At 50.9% G+C, this 19,401-nt stretch overlaps 4 protein-coding genes across 4 annotated transcripts; 3 read left to right on the forward strand and 1 right to left on the reverse strand.

Annotated features, from left to right (window-relative positions):
• Positions 1–7,519: 7,519 nt before the first annotated feature.
• On the forward strand, positions 7,520–8,158 carry PHYSODRAFT_516024 (hypothetical protein; the record flags this gene model as incomplete). Its single annotated transcript, XM_009534036.1, has 1 exon — positions 7,520–8,158. The coding sequence occupies one exon, from the start codon at positions 7,520–7,522 to the stop codon at positions 8,156–8,158; it is 639 nt and encodes a 212-aa protein (XP_009532331.1).
• A 2,152-nt stretch (positions 8,159–10,310) lies between these two features.
• PHYSODRAFT_517744 (hypothetical protein) lies at positions 10,311–10,589 on the reverse strand (the record flags this gene model as incomplete). The annotated part of the gene is made up of 1 exon (XM_009534037.1): positions 10,311–10,589. A coding segment is annotated over one exon (279 nt), but the record flags the coding sequence as incomplete, so codon positions are not given.
• A 1,590-nt stretch (positions 10,590–12,179) lies between these two features.
• Positions 12,180–12,500, forward strand: PHYSODRAFT_416517 (hypothetical protein; the record flags this gene model as incomplete). Its single annotated transcript, XM_009534038.1, has 1 exon — positions 12,180–12,500. A coding segment is annotated over one exon (321 nt), but the record flags the coding sequence as incomplete, so codon positions are not given.
• Positions 12,501–14,904: 2,404 nt separating this feature from the next.
• Positions 14,905–18,663, forward strand: PHYSODRAFT_412765 (hypothetical protein; the record flags this gene model as incomplete). Its single annotated transcript, XM_009534039.1, has 3 exons — positions 14,905–15,046; positions 15,116–15,508; positions 18,599–18,663. Coding segments are annotated over 3 exons (600 nt in total), but the record flags the coding sequence as incomplete, so codon positions are not given.
• Between the last annotated feature and the right edge of the window lie 738 nt (positions 18,664–19,401).

Raw genomic sequence — 19,401 nt, forward strand, 5'->3', positions numbered from 1 at the left:
AAGACCAAAAGGCTTTATGACTTGAAGTCATGTGAGGGCGCGTTGCGCCGAGAAGTTCTCAGAGAAGTCCACGCGATGTGGATTGACTCGTTCGAGAAGGAGGCTTGACGGAACAAGACCCGGTGGTTGACCGTTAAGCGTGAACACCCGTGTCCACGGTTTGGTGGGGGAGGGTGTAACGGGGTTACACGAGAGTTACCCGAAGGGTTACGAAGTGGGTACACACTGTCTAAGCTAAATCAGTAGGAGAATCAGTACATGGCTTCAGAGCCACTGATTATGCATATGACTAGGGTTCACTATGCTAGATAGTGAACCGGATACATTTACACCGTAGGCGGCTTTGCCGCAATAAAGGAAAATACATTCAGTTTGAGATTCACACAGTTAAGAGTTAAGGGTTGACTCTTGAGTCCGTAAGGTGAACGGACTCGTACGTTCTGGTATTAGAACGGGCTATCTTAAACTGAGACTCTGCGAGTCTGATAAGCTTCCTCTGACGCAAAGCTACGGCAGCCCCGCTGCACTTATTAGTTACATCGGTCCGAGCTGATATGCCTCGCTCGATCGTCGTAACATCCAACTGGTCGTCGACGAAGAGCGTGCTGCTTATCTAGGTTCCCTCGCCGTGTTGGTGATGCCGGATTTTGACTGGGTCCAGACAGCGGGCAAGTTGTCTTTGAAGGCAGTCCATATAGCAGGCTATGTGCAGAATGGATAGAATTGAGCCTTGACCTATTCCAAACTCGCGTGCTCCAGTAGAGATCCATCCAAAAGCCGTCCTTACATCGACGTGACCAGGGCCAAGAAGATCAATCATGAGTTTTCTGGGAATCTCTGGCACACCAATCCCCCGATAGATAAGATCATGCACCATTTGGAAATCGGTCAAAGCACTTCAGGCAGTCTTTGGATTCCATTATCAAGCGCTCACGAAGATCTTGAGCACGTTACGTCAGTAAAGTAACAAGTAGAGCTGCATCGACGACGGTTCTATCCGATTGAAATCCGTGTTGCATTTGGCTGATCGGAATACCAGGCTCAACGTAGCGTTTCACAACAAGAAATAAGCGGCTAGACAACGCCGATTGCACGGTAATGGGCCTCCAAGGTGGTAGTCCTTCGGAGTTCGAGCGTCGGGTCGATGTTAGCGCACTTAGGAAGAAAAATCATTTGCTTTTGCCGTAGAATAGGTGGAGCTCTGCCCAAACGGAGGATCAGCTCAATTACTCGCCTCTCGCGACTTCGGACTATGTCAGGTGCAGCAATCCACATCTCCTGTGAAATACCTCCATAACCGGGCGCTACATGTTGCTTCAGCTGACGATAGACCTCGGCTTGCATTTCAGGCGTGTAGACATAGTTGTTCCACGCCCTGCTTTCATCTTGCCAATATGATACAAAACGGCCACCCTCAATGATATCCGGAACAATCCATTCACGAGCGAAATCGGGTAGGTCCTCCACATCGTCCATTGACAATGTTTCCAGATACCGTGGGGACTCTGTTTTTTCGTTCGCAGGGATCCAGTTATCCAGGAGAGTAGTTAGTTCCCTCTGCACCTCACTCCGATCCTCAGCGTATCGGGTTTCCCCAGTGTCCGTGACTATCGCACTTCGTATTGCTACGGGCGGAGGGCCTCGACCTAGGGTGCTGTTCAAAAACTTTTTTATACCTCCGCCGGAAAACCAGTCCTGTCGTTGCTTCTTTAGCTGAGCTCTGATTTGAGTTGATCTCCAGTTTCTTCGGATCCGCATGACTCGTTTCCAGCACTTAACTACACTCGAGACCCACATTTGCCACTCCGCTAATGTTGCTGTCGGAACCACTGGCATCCGCTGTAGTTCTTCATGCAAATGATGTGTCGCGCGCTCGTGCGCGCACCCTGCCACGAGATGGCCTGGCTGGATTACCCACTTTGGCCAAATAATTGCATTCGCAGCGATTAAGAGGCCATCGACGCCGACATCATCCAAAACAGACAGCTGGGTCAGCTTTCGTAATTGTGCCGTGCACCGATTACTGTATTTGATGCAAACAGAGCGCGCAAGTAGTCGCCGGGACTGATTTGTTTCCCCCCATAATTCTTTTGCGCTCGAATGCAGGCAGTGGTGCATATTCTCAATAGCCCGCTCCAACCAATCTAGTATCTCGTCGTCCGTGCTGCTTTCGGCATCGATGTCGTCGATCAGAGAGAGTTTCTTCTCAGCAAATAAAGCTGCTGTAACATCCTTAAATTCCATCATCTCTTCACTAGTTTTTGTCCTGGTGTTGATTACAGCGATAGGGATGACACCACGTATCGTCGATAGCACTCGTGCACCGCGTTCCCAGCGAAGCACCGCGAACGGTGTTCCAACATGGTCATTGCTCCTAATACTATCAAGCCATATTCCACTACTTGTCACTGCAGTTTCATGTTCCCCGGAGATGTATATATCATCAAGTGCTGTTTTTACGTTCCCTCGAGCATACGTAAACCTGCTCATAGTGGCATGACGCGCTCGGAAGGTGGAGACTAACCCATTTGAACGAGTCCATTCGGAGAATTTCTTGCTCATTGCTTTCGCGCGGTTTGACCGATCTCCATCACCTTGCCGATCCATCGATTCGTCGGGATAAGTATTGAAGTCGCCGGCAACAATGACTACTGCACTTTCCACTCGAGCTCCCAGCACTTGCTGTTGGACCCAGTTCCACTCTGCCTCCGTTGCAGCCTCGTGACGCTCTAGGGAGTAATGAATATAGGTTCCAACTATCCATACACTTCGTGCTCGAGCTAATCTGAGCTTAACGCACATAGAGCGTCGACTAGATGAGTAGCAGATGCTATGTTTCACTAATCTATTCTCCCATCGTTCACGAATAAAGACCATGGCGATGTGCTTGGTGCCAACGAGTAATATCCCGGCTACTTTAGCTGTCTGGTCGTGGGTGTTGAGCCAAATCTGCTCAACCCGTTGGCTGGTAAGATCCGGATCACTGACAACAACAACATCCTGATTGTTTGCCACCATCCACGCAGCCAGCTCTTCATTCATCTTGCGGCGTAAGTTCCGATTTATATTGGTAGTGCAGACACGTATCGCCTTCTCATCGCTCCGAAAAGCGTTGTCATCATCACCCATGTAGTCGCCAGAGTAGTGTTCCCTCTGCAATATGCTGCGTAGGACAGTGCTTCGTGCTGGTTCACCTGTATTTGCCCATGGCAACCGCACCGGCTGCCATTTCCGACGGCGCCTGCCTCCCCGCTGATGACGCGCTGTTGTATGCAGGCCGGCCGCTTGTTGGTCTGCAATTACCGACGCATCGGTATCGCTCTCTATACTGGTTTCCGAGGTATACACGTCCTCGCCGCCGACTTCTCCTGTAGGAATTATTCCCGTTACGCAGGTCACATCTTGGCGTGACCGGGCTGAATTCACCGTAGCAGCACCAATCATTTGCACAACCAGCACGATTCCAGTATACGTCCTAAGGGAGACCAAGCCTACTGGCGCGCTGGGCTTCCCGATCCAAAATTCTGCAAGCGTTTTCCGAGTGAAGTCATTTGTTGGTCCATTCTGTCCCCCAGTGCCGCCACGGCCGCCTTCCAGCCGGATGTAAACTGCTTCAGGACGTGGTCGGTTCGCTGCTGCTGCTTGTCCAGTTTGTCCAGACGGTGTTCAATGTGCTCAGTTCGTACGTTCACTAACTCCGCCAGCTTGGTGTCAATATACTGCTGCACGCTGAGTTGCTCGTATGTAGCTATAGCATGTTCACTCGGGCGGGATTCCTGTTGCGCGACCGGCTGGACCCCCCTTTGCAATAGCTGATTGGATCGTTTGTTGGTTAGCAGTGGACATTCAAACTTCAAGTGACCGGGTTTTTCACATTCGTGGCACTTCCGCGGCCACTTCTCCTCCCACTGTCGAAGTGACAAAGCAATAGTCTTGAACTTGAACTGCGTCGTGCCCTCGGGGCCAAATTTTTCAGTATAGCTTTCATCTGCTCCTCCGATGCACACACGCCGATTCCAAAAAGTGGCTGACTGCCTCTGAACTCAACGCGGACTTTGCCAAGTCCAGTGTCCTCAAAAACACCTTCAATGTGTTTCGGTCGCATTTCGATTCGGACACCAAAGATCCCAATCTTGTACTCCTGCTTAACACTGCGTTGTTGGCCAGGACGATACATGACCCCTAGGTCAGGATCCCATTCTGCGTACATGATAGGTTTGAGCAGTAGTGTACTTGTCGGGTTGCCATGCTGATAGGATCCATCTGCCTGCGAGCCAAGGAAGGCTCTGTATACTGCATTCGCAGTGTCTTCACTCGGGAAAAACAGTCGAAATGCGTATACTATCTCTGGTGTGGTGTACGCAGCAAGCTGCTGACACTCGCGCGCACAACGTCTTCCATCCTGTCGTACACCGTTCTTCTCAGCAAAGAATCCGTGCGATTCTACGAAAACATCACGCGCCCCCCACTGCCGCAGTGCTGCGAGTAGTTGTCCGAACGAAACGCGGTTACAGTTGACATACTCCAGTTCATTCAGCGTAAGGTTCGTATTTTTCCGTCCGGTGAACAGCGGCTGCATCCAAATCTGCACCCCCTTGACCTCTAAAAATCCTGGTTTCAGCATCAACCACAGTGCGCGGTTCAACTTGACCGGGATCCCTGTCAGAGACTGGTGACGTGCTTCCTGATCCTTCCTGCCCCTTTCTTCACGCTTTCGACTTCGCTGAGTTTGTTGTCCTCGAAACGCACTCCGTTAGCGCGGCAGGTTTCCAGAATGTCACGCTGAAAGTGTTTGCTATACATTCTGCAGTCGTCAACGTAAACGTAGCCTCCGGACATGGAGAAAGATATCACCGTGTTGGTTGTCTGGAATTGGTGCGGTGCGCGCTCGCTGTCGTTTCGTCCGGCTTCCGGCTTGGTTCTCATTCATTTGCCGTCCAGTCGCTTGACCGTCTTCACCCATGTCAATGTCAGCACCCGTGGGCGCTGATCCATGCCAACTCGAGCTCTCCGATGCCATGCCGCACACGCACAATGGCTGCGGCGTCTCCGTATACAATCTTCAAAATATTCCGCCCCATCGTCTCCTTCTCTCTCTCCTTGGTCGACTTGTAGCCAGACCGCCTTCGGACCCCCTCCCCACTTTTGCTTCACAGGTCTTATTCGGGAGTCCCCGCCCAGCTTGACTTTGGCATGGCGGTACTGGATCGGCAGTCGGTGTTCCCGCTTGCGGGCGTCTTCGTCCTTCCACCTCGAGGCGATTTCGCCGACTTTCGTGTCGTAGAGGTCTCGGATGAACTCCAGCAAGCTCGAGTCTTCGTCGTCCTCGTCGTGGACGGGCTCGCTTGTTGGGGGGCAGCTTTAGCTGGCTGAACAGCCTAACCAATTTTATTTCAGCGGCCGGGAGCCCCCCCCCCAAAAAACAAAATTAATTGGCAAATGTCGCCTGAGTCCATAGTCCACAGATTATGGCTACCGTAACATCACAACGTTTGTACATTTCGTGGCTGGTTGTTTCCAGAATGTCGACTGTATCCGTAGTGTGTATCACACACTGTAGGGAGCAGTTCTTGAATTTATGAAATTGTTTTGGAAAATCATAACTAGGATAGCTACATCTCCTTATAAGCTAACATTTACTCAAAATCATGAAAATAACAACTAAAGATTGCTCTTTTTCCTGCGTCTGTTCGCGCCAATGGCTTTGGCTTCGTTTTGCCCCGCTCTAAATTGATTAACCCCTATGAATCCTTCTTGTGTAAATTTGTATAGCTGGAATGAATGACGTCAACGCGCTCGGCCGGGGGCTTTGCCCCCGGCCGAGCGCGCCATTAACTTCATTCGTGTATTTTGCACGGCAACGTCGCCATTTTTTGCCAGGAAGGCGCTACACTAGGGTTTGAAAACTTGCCACCAATTTTCATGTTACAATTTCTTGCCTACCCCAGGTTTGCACACAAAGGAAGTCTACACTGTCCTCCCAGACCAAAGCTTCGCCTCTAGTAGGGATTCGTTATGTATCCGTTGTTGATTATTATCATCGTCCATGGGCCCAACATGCAGATACATGGATGTAGGCATAGCAAGTTCGGTAGAGTGATCAAGCAAGACAAAAGAGAAACTGATGAAAAAAACGAATTTTGCTTGAGATTTGTTTTGTAGCTTGTAGAATATGCAAATGCCCTCCTTTGTTCGTCAGTGCTATTGTGCAGCTTGAGAGTCCAGTGTGGCATCGGGACTTTTTAGAAGCGTATCCGTTAAGTGTCAGGGGCCTATCGCCGATAGCAGCGCTAACGTTGCTTCCTATCCCAGTAATATAGTTCCGTATTGCCTGTCAAATCCATCCATACTGTAAGTATCCTATTTTCCCTAATATGAGAACCAACATCGGTAGAGCAAAGTTGCGTCGAGTTCCGGGTGACGGGAGTTCGTCAGTTGAAGGCAATAGCAAGGAGGGACAAGATGAGTCCCCAAACGGTTGAGCAAGGCAAGTTGATGGAGGACTGTACTGACAGTTTTCTATTAATCCTTGAACAACCAGGACAAGTACGGGTATGCAGCATGCAGCTACCAAGAGAATCGCCATTAGTGGTGATGATGAAATCTTCTTTAGGATTTTAATGGCTATCATAGTAGTTCTAATAAAATCCCTTCTACACTCCTATTTCCCCTAATATGAACTCCATCCAATCCGAAGATCAGTCCTACCACTTTTGGATAGCTCAGCGGAAGCTAATTTTAATGAGAGTGGTTGGTGCACCCGTCTACTGGCGTCATCTTTTGAACGGCGCCGTTGGAGGCCATAATTTTAATCATGGAAACGTACATGATCGGAAAACATGATTTTGTCCAGGATTGGTAAGAAACATTTCTTACCGAATGAGGGAGAAACAGCGCGACCAATTTAGCACTTGCGACGCTCGCGGAGGAGGCGAATGCGATTGATTCTCGTTCTGAGGAGTCGGCGTTTCCCAATCGGAGGTTCCCCGTGAAGATGCCGAGCAACGCACGCGGAAGCGGCCAAGGCAGTGAGGCCTACTGCGAAGGCCAAGGTGAAGCGAAACAGGATACTGGAAGGCGAGAGCAACGACGCTCATACCGGGGTCCGGGGCTCTGTATGACGCCAACTTCAGACGCGACCAAGAGCACGCTCGACGACGGAGAAGGGTGTGAGGAGAAGAGAGAGCACGACAAAGAGCAAGCTCCGATCATGGGTAACTCTGTGGGCAGTGATGGCGATGATGAGTACGATGCTGCGGGGGCTACTGGGGTCCTGCTAGTGGGGTGTGCGTCTAGCCGCGATGGTGACGGCCACGAAGAACACGGCGGGGACGACAGTGCGGCAATCTCTGTAAGCGTGGAGCCTCCTTTGCTCTGGCACACAGACTGGGCTGCATGGAAGATCTATTTGGCTGAGTACTGCGAGCGCACTAAGCAAGTGTTGCCCGTGAAAGAGACCCTGTCTCGTGCAGAGCGTATCAAGCGCTTAAAGTGTACTAAGAAAGGAAAAGAAGTCTCTATGAAAGAAAACGATGACTCCCTGTTGCTCCCCGAGGCGTTTGACCCGTATCAGCGGACTTACATTTGCACCCACGGTTGGAAAAAGAGGAAGTCACGCAGTGAAGGTAGTCGTCCAAAGCAGCACATACGGTTGACGAATTGCCCGTTTAGATTCGTGGTACAGTGGAATTTGTCAAGGGGCAAGCTGCAAGTAAAGCTTGGATGCTTTACCCACAATCACCCGGTATCGGCTGCTGCCTACGCGACGTATCCGATTTCTCGTGGAGTTGGCAATCCACTTGTAGAAGCACGTGTGGAAGGTATGTTGACCGTAGGTGCAAAACGCGCTCGAATCTACGACTATCTTCTGGAACACGATCAGAATGTCATCCAAGTTGATGTGGATAACATAGTGCGTGAGCATAAATCGTCGGTGTCAAGTGTTGACGATAACGAAGCTACCGCGAGAGAAGTCGCGACTTTCGCAGCAGCTGATCCAGAGAACGTTGCATCTATTGCAGATACTGATGCAGGTAAAACGGGTGTTATATCGCTGGCGAGTGCACACATGCGCCGTGTATATGGCCGATTTAGCGAAGTGCTGCTAGTTGATTGCAGCCACAAAACGAATCGGTACGTGGATTTGTCTCTCTACTGAGACTATGTAACAATGATTTATAACGTGCCTTACCTGCCATTGACGTCTTAGCTACAACTACCAGCTCCTTACTTTCATGGCCATGAACGAGTTCGGCGAAGGCGCTGTGGTGCAGCAGTCGCTGCTCGAGGCGAATGGAGATTGGCACATGGAGAAAGCTATCGCCCACTTTAAGAGAGCCCACCCACTACAAGGCTACGCACAAAACACTGAAGGGCTTGTGTGAAAGAATCGGTCTGACGGTTTTTTTCGAGTACTTCGAGTAAAATTGGGATTCGTGCCAAGATCGTTGGGTGATGTATCGACGCGCAGATCTGCCACACTTGAACAACCACACCAATAATCGCCTTGAAAGCTTTTTGGAAAGTTTAAGGATGGATTAGGCAGCTCCCTGAGTATGTCTATGTGCATGAAAGCTTTGGTCGCGTATGACCGTCGAATGCAGAACGAATATCAGTTTCGGCTATCTCGAATTGGCCAGTTCGTGAACAGCAACTATGACGAAGAGATGTCCAATGTGCTTCGCTTTACTACCCACTATGTAGCCAAGCAGATTGAATAGCAGTACGCTCGTGCATTGGACAATGTTTCAAATTACACGTTTCGTAAAGATCACGGCGACCCGAGTCTAGTCGTCGTGTACGGCATCTCTTCTGAGTATAGGCTTAGAACGGACGACTGGAGATGTGATTGTGGGTTCTCGTTATCAATGCGCCTTCCGTGTCGCTATTGCGTATCGCAAGAGCAAAAATTTAGCTGGCCCGCTAAATCCCTGGAGCCGTATCGACAAGAGGTACGATCAGACTGACATCACGATAATAATATATCCTAAAAACTCATCAGCCAATTGCACTTGCAGGTGGATGAACTCAGACCGGAAACTGGAGAAGGTCAGACAGTTCTCCTATGAGAAGTTCAAAGATGCCAACTCGGGTCGCCGCGAGCAAAGAGTGAAGACGCACGCGGAGCGCTACAGAGAGGCTGTGAGGGCCACACATCTGATCGCAACTGAGATGGCAGATATTGATGATGAAAGCGAGTTTGAGGAGATGCTGCAGTTCGTGCTAAACCAATGGCGCAACGTACGCCAGCGTAAAATCGCCGATTTCGAGCAATTGTGCGTCGATGCGGTTTCCAGTCCTCACGTTTGACCACCACCAAAACGCAATAGATGAGGATGCGGAAGCCAAACGCGAATTCGAAATTAGTTCAAGCGAAGAATCCGATCAGTGTCTAGAAGTGGAGAATAGGTCATCGAGTTGTGATGTGACTGGATTTAGCTCTGTGCACGTACGACTGAATCCCAAGGCCAGGAAGGTAGGGGCACCACGAAAACTGAAATCCACAACGGCGGCTGGTGAGAAAGGTGATCGAAAATGGTTCGAAGCCGCTGAAGCGGGGCGTAAGTGTGCAGGAGAAGTTACATTAGTGGGGTTGCTGTCTGCGCTGGATCGTGAGCGCCCAACTCTTGTAGAAACTCACCTGCGTCTGTCCGGGATCATTGTCAAGTACAGCGAGGCGGCTACCAAGAAACCGAAATTCAAACGCATGAAAAATCCCGTACTCATCATGGCCGCGTTCTACATTCTCCCCTCAAAGCTGGTAGAATCCTGTTTAAAGGTGCTCCCACTCTCTAACACTAAAGACACCGCCATAGCCGTGGACGTTAGCTTGGAAACTGACACCAAACCTCGTAGCAAGGAAAACGGAGACGGCTTTATTGATACGGTTCAGATCAAAGACGTCGGGAATTTTTCACGCATGCAGATCGAGATGTTCAAGAAAGCAAGATCTGAAGGAATCGGTGCAACCCGGAGTGGACATGCACAAGTGGCTCATCGGAAAGGGACTGCCCTCATTGCCTGCTAAATATCACGCCTTGGCGAACAAAGTTGCAGCTGACGTGTTATCTGCGTATCCGCGCAAGCAAATCGACGGCCTCCCCAATTTTCCTGACTTTGAATACGCTATGCCTTACAGAGCGACACCACCCATGTGGCTTTGTGATGCATCAATCGCGGCGTTATGCCATCGACTACAGGATGACTTTCCTACTTGTAGATTTGCTGGATTTCAGTCAGCTATTCCAAGCAAAACTCGCATGAGACGCAGTGACGCGGACCTAATCGATGTTTCGATCCACGCGCGTGTTCTACAGTAAGTCCATGCATTTGGGGTAGACGTCGTGCTGCTGCCGTTGAATTTTCCGAAGGCACACTGGTGCTGTGTGATTATCAAGGTGACGGAGAAGTGTATACTTTACTACGATCCGCTGAACCAAGTTTCCTTCATGAATACAGCGAAGGCTGCTGCCACGCAGCTGAAAATTCGAGGCCTGCAAGATTACACTGTCCTCGCTCAGTGTAGGCCAATCCAATTTGACACGTTTAGCTGTGGTGTATACGTCTGCTGGATGTTTATCCACCAGATCGTCGGTGGGAGACAACTGGACATGAGCAACACCTCTCTGACAAGACGCCGATTCGAGTTGCTCTACTATTTGCTATCCGGTCAACTTCTACCTCTGCAGGGTTTAATGATACCGGATCGCATGGAACACGACGACACCGAGGAAAAGATACCCCCACCGTCCGAACATGCCTACATCGATGACGAGGAACTTCAGCCGTCAGAGCTCGCGCAAAAGCTAGTGCCATGACCACGTGCCCTAGAGGTTTCTCAAAGCTTAGCACTATCGCCACAATTAATACATGTAAGCTTTGCTCCAGCTTCCTTAGAGCTCTGCTCATTGAGACGTAACGATTGGGATGACGGCAGTCACTCTATTTTCCAAGTATCAAACCAGTATTTGCCCATGATTTCTCTTGCAGTAATTCTGCAAAGAAAGGAGAACCACACGAAGGGTATCTTCCGCGTCCTCAACGTATCTTCTCCAATCTTCCTCAGATGGTACTCACTTTAGCTAGGAATCGCTCGTCCAGGATTAATCCTGTACATCGTCATGGACGTGTCCATTACTATAATCCTGGCCTCCAACACCTGCCTCTTTTGAATCGTCCGCTCCAGTACCCTAACCGCGGTTTTGAGATCTATCCGAACTTCGTATACGGTATACTTTCTATCTCCAACCACCCATTCATAAATCTGCAGCGGGCTCAAGCATTTGACCCCCCCCCCTCGCCGTGCAAGCATGGCTGCTTGTGTTCTGGGGAAAAAGCGACGGCCACCCGGGGCGCCAAATGACGCCGAAGCTGACCTTGATGCTGACGACGCGACAGGATGCTCTCTCTCGGACCGCGTCGTTACGTTAGACCCGAGTCATGATCTAAGTAGCTCACACGGCGACACAGGACCCCCACTGGAGGAGACCCAGTTCAGTTCCTGGAAAGCGTTCGAGGTGTACATCAATGAGTATCAGTCTCGGTCCTATCAAGCAAGTTCTTGCATTGTATCTACAATACATGAAAGCGATGGTCTAACTGCGATATGTGCCAGTAGATTTTCCGCATCAGAACCAACACATCGGCCGCCGAGCGCAACGCAAAGATAAAAAAAGTCCAAAACCGGGTCTGGTACACCCATACCTGACAGTTTTGGCTTCTACGCGAAGACTCTTGTCTGTACACACAGTGGTGAGTTCAAGTCTCGCGGGCAAGGAAAGTGACTACGGCAGGAATCAAGGCAGACGGGATGCACAGCACAGGTAATAATTGTATTTTTTTTAAGTGTATGCTATCCATTATGCTGCCATTCGGTCTAGCGGGCACCACTAGCGCCGGTCGGGTTCTACATGCATCCGTCGGGCACCGCAGCGGCTGGTCGGGCACTGTGGCAGCTGGTTGGGCACTGGTGGGACTGGTCGGGCGCTGGTGGTAACAGTTGGGCGCTGATGGCATCAGTGTGTTATATGTTTAGAGTTATTAATACTATTCTAGCTTTGGATGTCCTAGTTCTGTTTTAACGGGATTTCGTGTTGTATTGGTTTGGTTAGATCAACGCGTGTGTTAGAGTTGTGGATGGGGAAACGCTCGCTGTTCAAGTTACTACAAAGTCTTTAGTGCACAACCACAAACTGACGAAGGAGCTGTATGATCAGTATGCGTCGGTCCGGACAGCCATCGCACCCGCCGTTCTCCAAACGGTAGATGTGTTACGAAAGGCTGGCGCAAAGAAATCTGGCATTCGCAAAAACATCCTCGATAACACTGACTGCAAGCCCACCAACCGCGACGTGCACAACCTCGTGCACAGGCTGAAGAAGCGAGAGAACGCTTTAGGTCGGACGACAAGTGCTCAACGGCTGAAGGCTTGGATGGCTGAGTTTGGAGAAGCGGACGGAAATGTTGGCCGCATCTTTATCGATAGGTCTGGTGAAAAGGTACGCGCATGCCCTAATGAAACGGAGAATATGCTTAATTTTAACAACGTCTGCGTTTATATTTTTTCAGGCTGTTGCAACTTGTATCACACTTCAAACCAAACAAATGCGAGCAGTATTTGACCAGTTTCCGGAAGTGATTTTGATCGATACCACCCACGGTACCAATGCCGAAACGTATAAGATGTTTTCGTTCATGGCCCACGATGCTTTCGGCCATGGACAATTTGTCCAGCACGCTCTTATCCAGAATGAGCGGCGTCCGACGCTTCTGACTGCCATTGAAGAGTTCAAGAAGAATAACCCAGGTTGGGTTAAAATCCAGTGTATTCTGATCGACAAAGATTTTACGGAAATGTCCGTTCTGAAGACTGCATTTCCCGACGCTACTCTCCTGTTGTGCCAGTTTCACGTGCTCAAGTATCTTCGTGAGGAAATTGGTTCTGCTGACTACGGGCTCTACTCGTGGCAAAGAGAGCAACTGCGCTGTACAATGAGTCTTCTGGTGTACGCTAGGACGGAACTAGAGTACGAGAAGTATCGGAGATACATGCGGTACCTCTTGAAAATTGGCCGGTGCACAGTTGCGGCGGCGCTTCCAGCAACTACTAGCACGAGTACTGATGGCCAGTCCGAGAGTACCGGTTTGGCTCAGAACCGAAGCCGTGATGCTGCATTGGAGGACGTACTTGATGATCAAGACGTGGTTTCCGACGAACACATGCAGCGAAGTGCAAATGCGGTCGATGATTCTTGTACTCATCCGTTTGAAGAGTATTTCAAACGGAATTGGGATAACTGCCGAGAGCTGTGGTGCGCCTACAAACGCCAGAACTGTGTTACGTTGGGCAACAACACAAACAATCGGCTTGAGTCGTCGTGGAAACAACTAAAAGATTGGGTGGATTCTTTCATGGATATATTGCATCCATCATGTACTACCAAAGTCTACAACAAAAAAGTTTCCTCTCTCGCGTTTTTAAAGTGTCGACCGTTCATAATCCGGAGTATGATCGCGAGATGTCTGTCGTGGCCAACAGTGTGAGCGAGCACGCCTGCAAGCAGATCTTCACTCAGTACCAGTACGCATGTCGCCGTGATACTACCTACCGGTATTACAAAGCATTTCCTGACATCTACTTCATCAAAAACTTCAAGCTGCTCCAGCACTTCGTTTGCCAGGGCCACGTGCTTGGCCCCTGTGGTGTCATCTGTGAGCTCGTCCGAGTCCGTTTCCACGTCGAAAAGCTCAGGATTGTCCGTCATTGCGTCCCATTTAGTCGACAGTAGCCAATGCACATCCTCCTTCCACGCATCAAGCTTGCGGACAACGTTGTAAAACTCGCTCATCCTGTATATTGTGGTGTTGAGCAGTACCAAACATCAACACAAAGCATAACAACATAACAAGCAACATTGTGAGCACCGCATAGTACAACATAATGAGCAACTTGGTGACTACAAACCTGGTGAACTGCGGGGTTCCTCCGGGGAAGTAGGCGATGATCTCCTCGGTAGTGCTCTTCGGATGATTGTCGTCCGCGGTTTGGTTGAAGTACTTGGACTTTGATCGCTTCTTCTTCTCCGCTTTGACCAATGTAGCGAGGATGATGTGAAGTCGTACAAAAAAAACCAGTGGACCCCAGAAGGTAGAAACAGTGACTACAGGTCACCTGAGTGTCCTGATGACGAAACTTGTGACTTAGTGTGGAAAATGTGCTCTCACGACCGCCACAAGCGCGCAAGTCTGTCGTCGGTCGTCTGCGAACTCGAATGTTTGGCTACGAAGGAGTATCCCAGTACGTCCCAACCCGAACTGGAACGGCTTTGCTCATTTGAAGAATACGAGTATGGTGGAGTTCAAGAAGCATGGGAGCGCCTAGAAACATATATGCTGACGTGCACGAACACCCTATACTGCCGTGCATTCGACCAACTCAAACTGCCACGTGAGTACCTACGAGTATCTGCTCACCCTCCAGCGCGGCTGAGGCGTTTTCACGCGCTTGTCACCGAGTTGTATCGAACGGTCAAGATGTTGCCTGATCAAGCTAAGATGATGCGCTTGTCGTCAACGCGCGCCACCAGTACTAGCTTTCACGCGCTGCAGCGGCGCATCGAGTCGCTCATGGCATCACTAAGTGGAGAGGTGGAAAGTCAGACGGGATCAGGATGGCAACAACAGCGCCGTGACGAGACCAGATCGTGTGTGGCAGGACTATCCGACACCTATCTTTTGCTGCAAAAATTAAAGACGGTGGAGGAAAGGTTCGCATATCTGAAGACGTTGAAGGCCGAGATTGAAAATCCTCCTCTAGGAAAATACACACCGGACGAGCTGGATCTCATGAAGAAGGTGTATGACGATATCACCGGCAAGTTGGAGACGGAAGATTGGTCGGAACTCATTCCAGAGTGGTTCATCCCCTGGTACGAGTTGATCGTTGACGAGTGGAATTGTCTGGGCGAAGGAGGCTTTGGGAGCGTGCACCGAGCGAAGTGGCTGGACTCGGAGGTGGTGGTGAAACGAGTGACTTTGCCAGGGTCGGGTGGCAGAGCGGATGCTTCAGAATCTTGGTCGAGTTTATCGGCGTCAGAGGACCCGTACGCTACTAAAGCCGATACGGACCCTGATCAGAAACGCAAAGCTCTCGAGATGTTCCGTCGCGAAGTCGGCATTTGGTTCGGCTTCAGCCATCCCCATGTCATTCGGCTCTTCGGGGCCTGTCACGTCGGACGACCGTTCTTCGTCTGCGAGTACGCTACCAACGGGACGTTGGTGAACTACTTGCGAAAGCATCCTGGCGAGCTGTGGTCGAAGCTGCATGAGGCTGCGCTAGGAGTTCAGTACCTCCACGCACGCGGAGTGGTGCACGGAGACCTAAAAGGGAACAATATCGTGATCGGCAGCGATTTCAAAGCAAAAGTGACGGACTTCGGTCTCAGCTCTGCCGCTAACAGCGAATACTCGGCTCCGATTTCAGGTGCGTGGCATTGGGTGGCCCCCGAGTGTTTTTTGGCCAGCAACGCAGGAGAAGCCCAGCGACAAGCGAACCCAACCATCGCGTCGGATGTCTATTCTCTGGTATGTGCATCGTGGAAGCCATGCGGGTCGTGGAGGCACTAAACGCTAGCCAGCTTGTCCACCACCGTCGATATCTTCAGCCGCTTCTGCGGTTCGAACGCACACATTTGTACAACCAAATCCCATTGACTGTCGCTACACGCAGGCCGGCCAGGTAGCGTGCCGTGAGTAGCATGGTGTCTCACCGCGTATCGGTCCGCAACACGCCACGGAAGGCAATGGTCCTGGCAAATCCTGGCACCTCAAGTGACGCCATATCTGTGTCAGAGGCCTTAGCAGAAGATGTCACGAGCCAGGTTTCAGTCCCCGAGATGATCTCTGCAGCTCAGGAGGAAGTGGCTCGGCTGCAAGGCACCACGGATCACCATGATCAACTGCTGTCGCTGTGCGATTCATTGTGGAAACGGCTTGAGCGCGTTCATGCACAGAGCGCAGACACTGACCGCGAGGATTGTCTCTCTTCGTTCTATTCGTTAGTTGCCGACGCCAGCGCGTCTACGGCGAAGCTCAAGCACCGTGAAGAAGGCGTGGTGGCGCTGGCTGAGACCACGATGCGGTACTATGCGTTAGATCGAGCGTTGACCAAGTTCTGCGAAGCCCAATTTCTACTTGTAGTCGATATGAAAGAGGAATCGGCGGGGGGCGTCAGGAATAATTAACTGCACGGTGGAGAAATCCACCAAGTAGTCAAGATGTCATCGTTGAGCGCTGCATATCTCGTTAGTATTTCATATTATCGATAGGGGACGCCAGTACAATGTCAATAGTGTCGATGTCAGCATGGGTTTTCAACTGTTTTCTCGACTGCCGTCCGCTTACAACGCCTTCTCTTGAGCTTTTCACGCAATATTACGATTAACTTATACAATGTCTAGGTCGTAGACGTCGCGGCCGGCGGTGCCATCCACTTGGCGAAAATGCTGCGGGAGCTCTGGGCCCCCTCTATGAGCTCCAGTGCCTCCTCGCGCGTGAGGTTGCGCGGCAGCTCGTCTTCACGCCACAGGAACGCGCGCGGTTTCCGGCGTCCGTTGACTTCACGCGTGAGGTCCTCGAGGGCACGCACGGAATCAGCACGGTTTGAACAGAGACGCACCACGCGCGACTTGCCGTCCTGCGAACGCTCGTAGCGCACCACGCCACTCTCCGCCAGGAAGTCGAGCGACTGTTTGATGCTCTCGCTGCAGAGCGCCTCCGCGTGTGAGAGCTGCTGGCGCAGGAACAATTCCTTTGCCAGGACCTGCACACGCCGCACGACATCGCAGCTGCACCTCCGACAGTTTGTTCACTGCGTCCGCCGCCGTCATCGCCTCGGGGTCTCGCTGGTTGAACCTCATGTCCAAAGGTCCGTCATTGAGGACCGTCGCGGTGCCGTCGACGACGTGGCGAGGCTCCGAGAGGTTGCGAGAGAAGGCGGCGACAGTCTCGTGGAGCAGGTCGGGGACGTGCACTGGCGGCTGCGAGCCATCGCTGGGGGTTCCACTGGCGCTGCGGGAGGCGCAAGACGCAGTGGATGCAATGCAGCGTGATGACGAGGGAGGAAGCGTCGCAACGCAGCGAGCGAGTGCAGGCGCAGCAGCACGGAATCCTACATATTTATTGCCAATAATTGTGAAAATACTGTGTGATTGGCTGACCCTATATTGCAATGATTATTACTGAGACTCCAAAACTAAAATACAAGGTATGATATTTTAATGATTACAGAATTCTGCCCGAATAAGGAACGGGTGTATAACTAATAGCCTCACATATTTAATATTATTTTCCAGTCGATGTGGCGATAGGGGGATGTGCAAGGTACTGCAAGGTACTGAGGTGAAAAATCCAGTGCCAATCATCCACCCTCGTTTGAAAAATGGCGCGCATTTAGCGATCTTACTAGACTTCAAACTACATGTATCGTAGTGGTAGACTCGCACTTTTTCTTTTGCACCTCACCCCACAAGCCCACCTCCTCCCCCACTCCACCCATGAAGTCCACACCGTCCAAGCGTCTCCGCCTCATTTGGTCTGAGAAAGTGGGCATCCTCGACAAGGTGAAGGGCTAGATAATCCCTACGAGGTCTACCAGTTGACAGCGCTGTTGTGGTGCGAGGATGCCTGGTCAAAGGTTGTGCTTCGACCATACGCCACTGTTGGAATCATTCCGGACTCGTAGGTAAAGCTGCTCTTCAGTTCATTTTGAAATTACTAAATTAGTACATTGGAAAAGTATACTCAACATAACATCAATTTATGTATTCTGCGTCTTTATATATATCAGGCGTTCCTTACCCGGGCAGATTACTGTATTACTGAGACTCCAAAACTAAAATACAAGGTATGATATTATATTTTCCGACCTCTGGTTTGAACCAGATACCTAGTACTGCATCAGATTGGATGTACCAGATTAGTGGTACTTATTGGTAATGTCACGGGTCTCTAGAACTTCTGTCTCGTGGCTTTAGCATTTTGCGGGTTGTCTGGGTGAAGGCAGCTTCGGGAGTGTGAATCGAGCCAAGTGGCTGGACTCAGAGGTGGTGGTGAAACGCATAACGTCGCCAGGTCCGGGTGGCAAATCGGATGTATCGACAACGTCTTGGAGTTTATTGGCGTCGGAAGGTCTGTCGGCTACTGAAGCTCATATGGACGCAGTCCGCAGAAGCGAAGCTCTAGTGATGTTCCGTCGCGAAGTCGACATTTGGTTCAGCTTCGGCCATCCTCACGTCGTTCGGCTCTTTGGCGCCTGTCATGTCGGACGACGCTACAAACGGGACGTTGGTCAGCTAATTTCAAGACCATCCTGACGAGCTGTGGTCGAAGCTGCACGAGGCTGCGCTGGGAGTCCAATACCTCCACGCACGTGATGTGGTGCACGGAGACCTGAAGGGAAACAACATCGTGGTTGGGAGCGACTTCAAATCGAAGGTGACGGACTTCGGTCTCAGCTCCGCCGTTAGCAGTGAAGACACGGCTCAGATTTCCGGTGCGTGGCTTTGGGTGGCCCCCGAGTGCTTTCCAGACGACAAGGCAGGGCAGCAGGCAAGACCATCCTTTGCGTCGGATATCTATTCGCTGGGTATGTGCGTCGTGGAAGCACTGCGCGTGGTTGAGGCTGTGAAAGCCGGTGACGGCTCGCGCATTTGTCTGCCATGGCGCGTTCCTGACAGAATTGTGGTGATACACAATGCTAATCAAGGCAACTTGCCGGCGCGGCCTTTGTGCAGCGACAGTCAATGGAAATGTGTTAAGAGGATGTGTAAGTTGAATCCGAAGGAGCGGATTAAAATCTCGACTGTGGTGGCAGACTGGCGAACTCCGGCGTCAAAACCCAAGCGATGGCCTTGACCGACACCTCGCCACTGGATACCACGAATGAGGTTACTATCCCCGACATGATTGCTGCAGCCCGACCGAGGGTCCAGCCCAACGGATTGAAAACAAAAGTTATCTACCACGAGCTGGCGGGCTCTGATGTCCTCAGCCAAACCTCGATGCTGCCAGCGGATGTGACGAATGAAGTTTCTAACCCTGGAGCTCAGCAGGAGACTGACGTATTGCAAGGCGTCATAGACCAACATGATCAAGTGATTTCGCTGTGCTCTTCGTTATGGAAACGACTTGAGCGGGTGCATGAACAGATCGATGACGATAAGAGTGAGGAATGCCGCGCTTCGTTCTTCTCGCTTGTTGTCCAAGCCAACTCGTCCACGGCGAAGCTTCAAGACAGGAAGCAAGAAATCATGGCGCTAGGTGAGAGGTATTGGATAATGCACCCCGAAAACGCCCCAAATCCCAAAGTTTTTCAAATGATTTAAGACCATGGGAACGTTTTGG

Source organism: Phytophthora sojae (assembly GCF_000149755.1).
Source record: "Phytophthora sojae unplaced genomic scaffold PHYSOscaffold_7, whole genome shotgun sequence".
Lineage (NCBI taxonomy): Eukaryota > Oomycota > Peronosporomycetes > Peronosporales > Peronosporaceae > Phytophthora > Phytophthora sojae.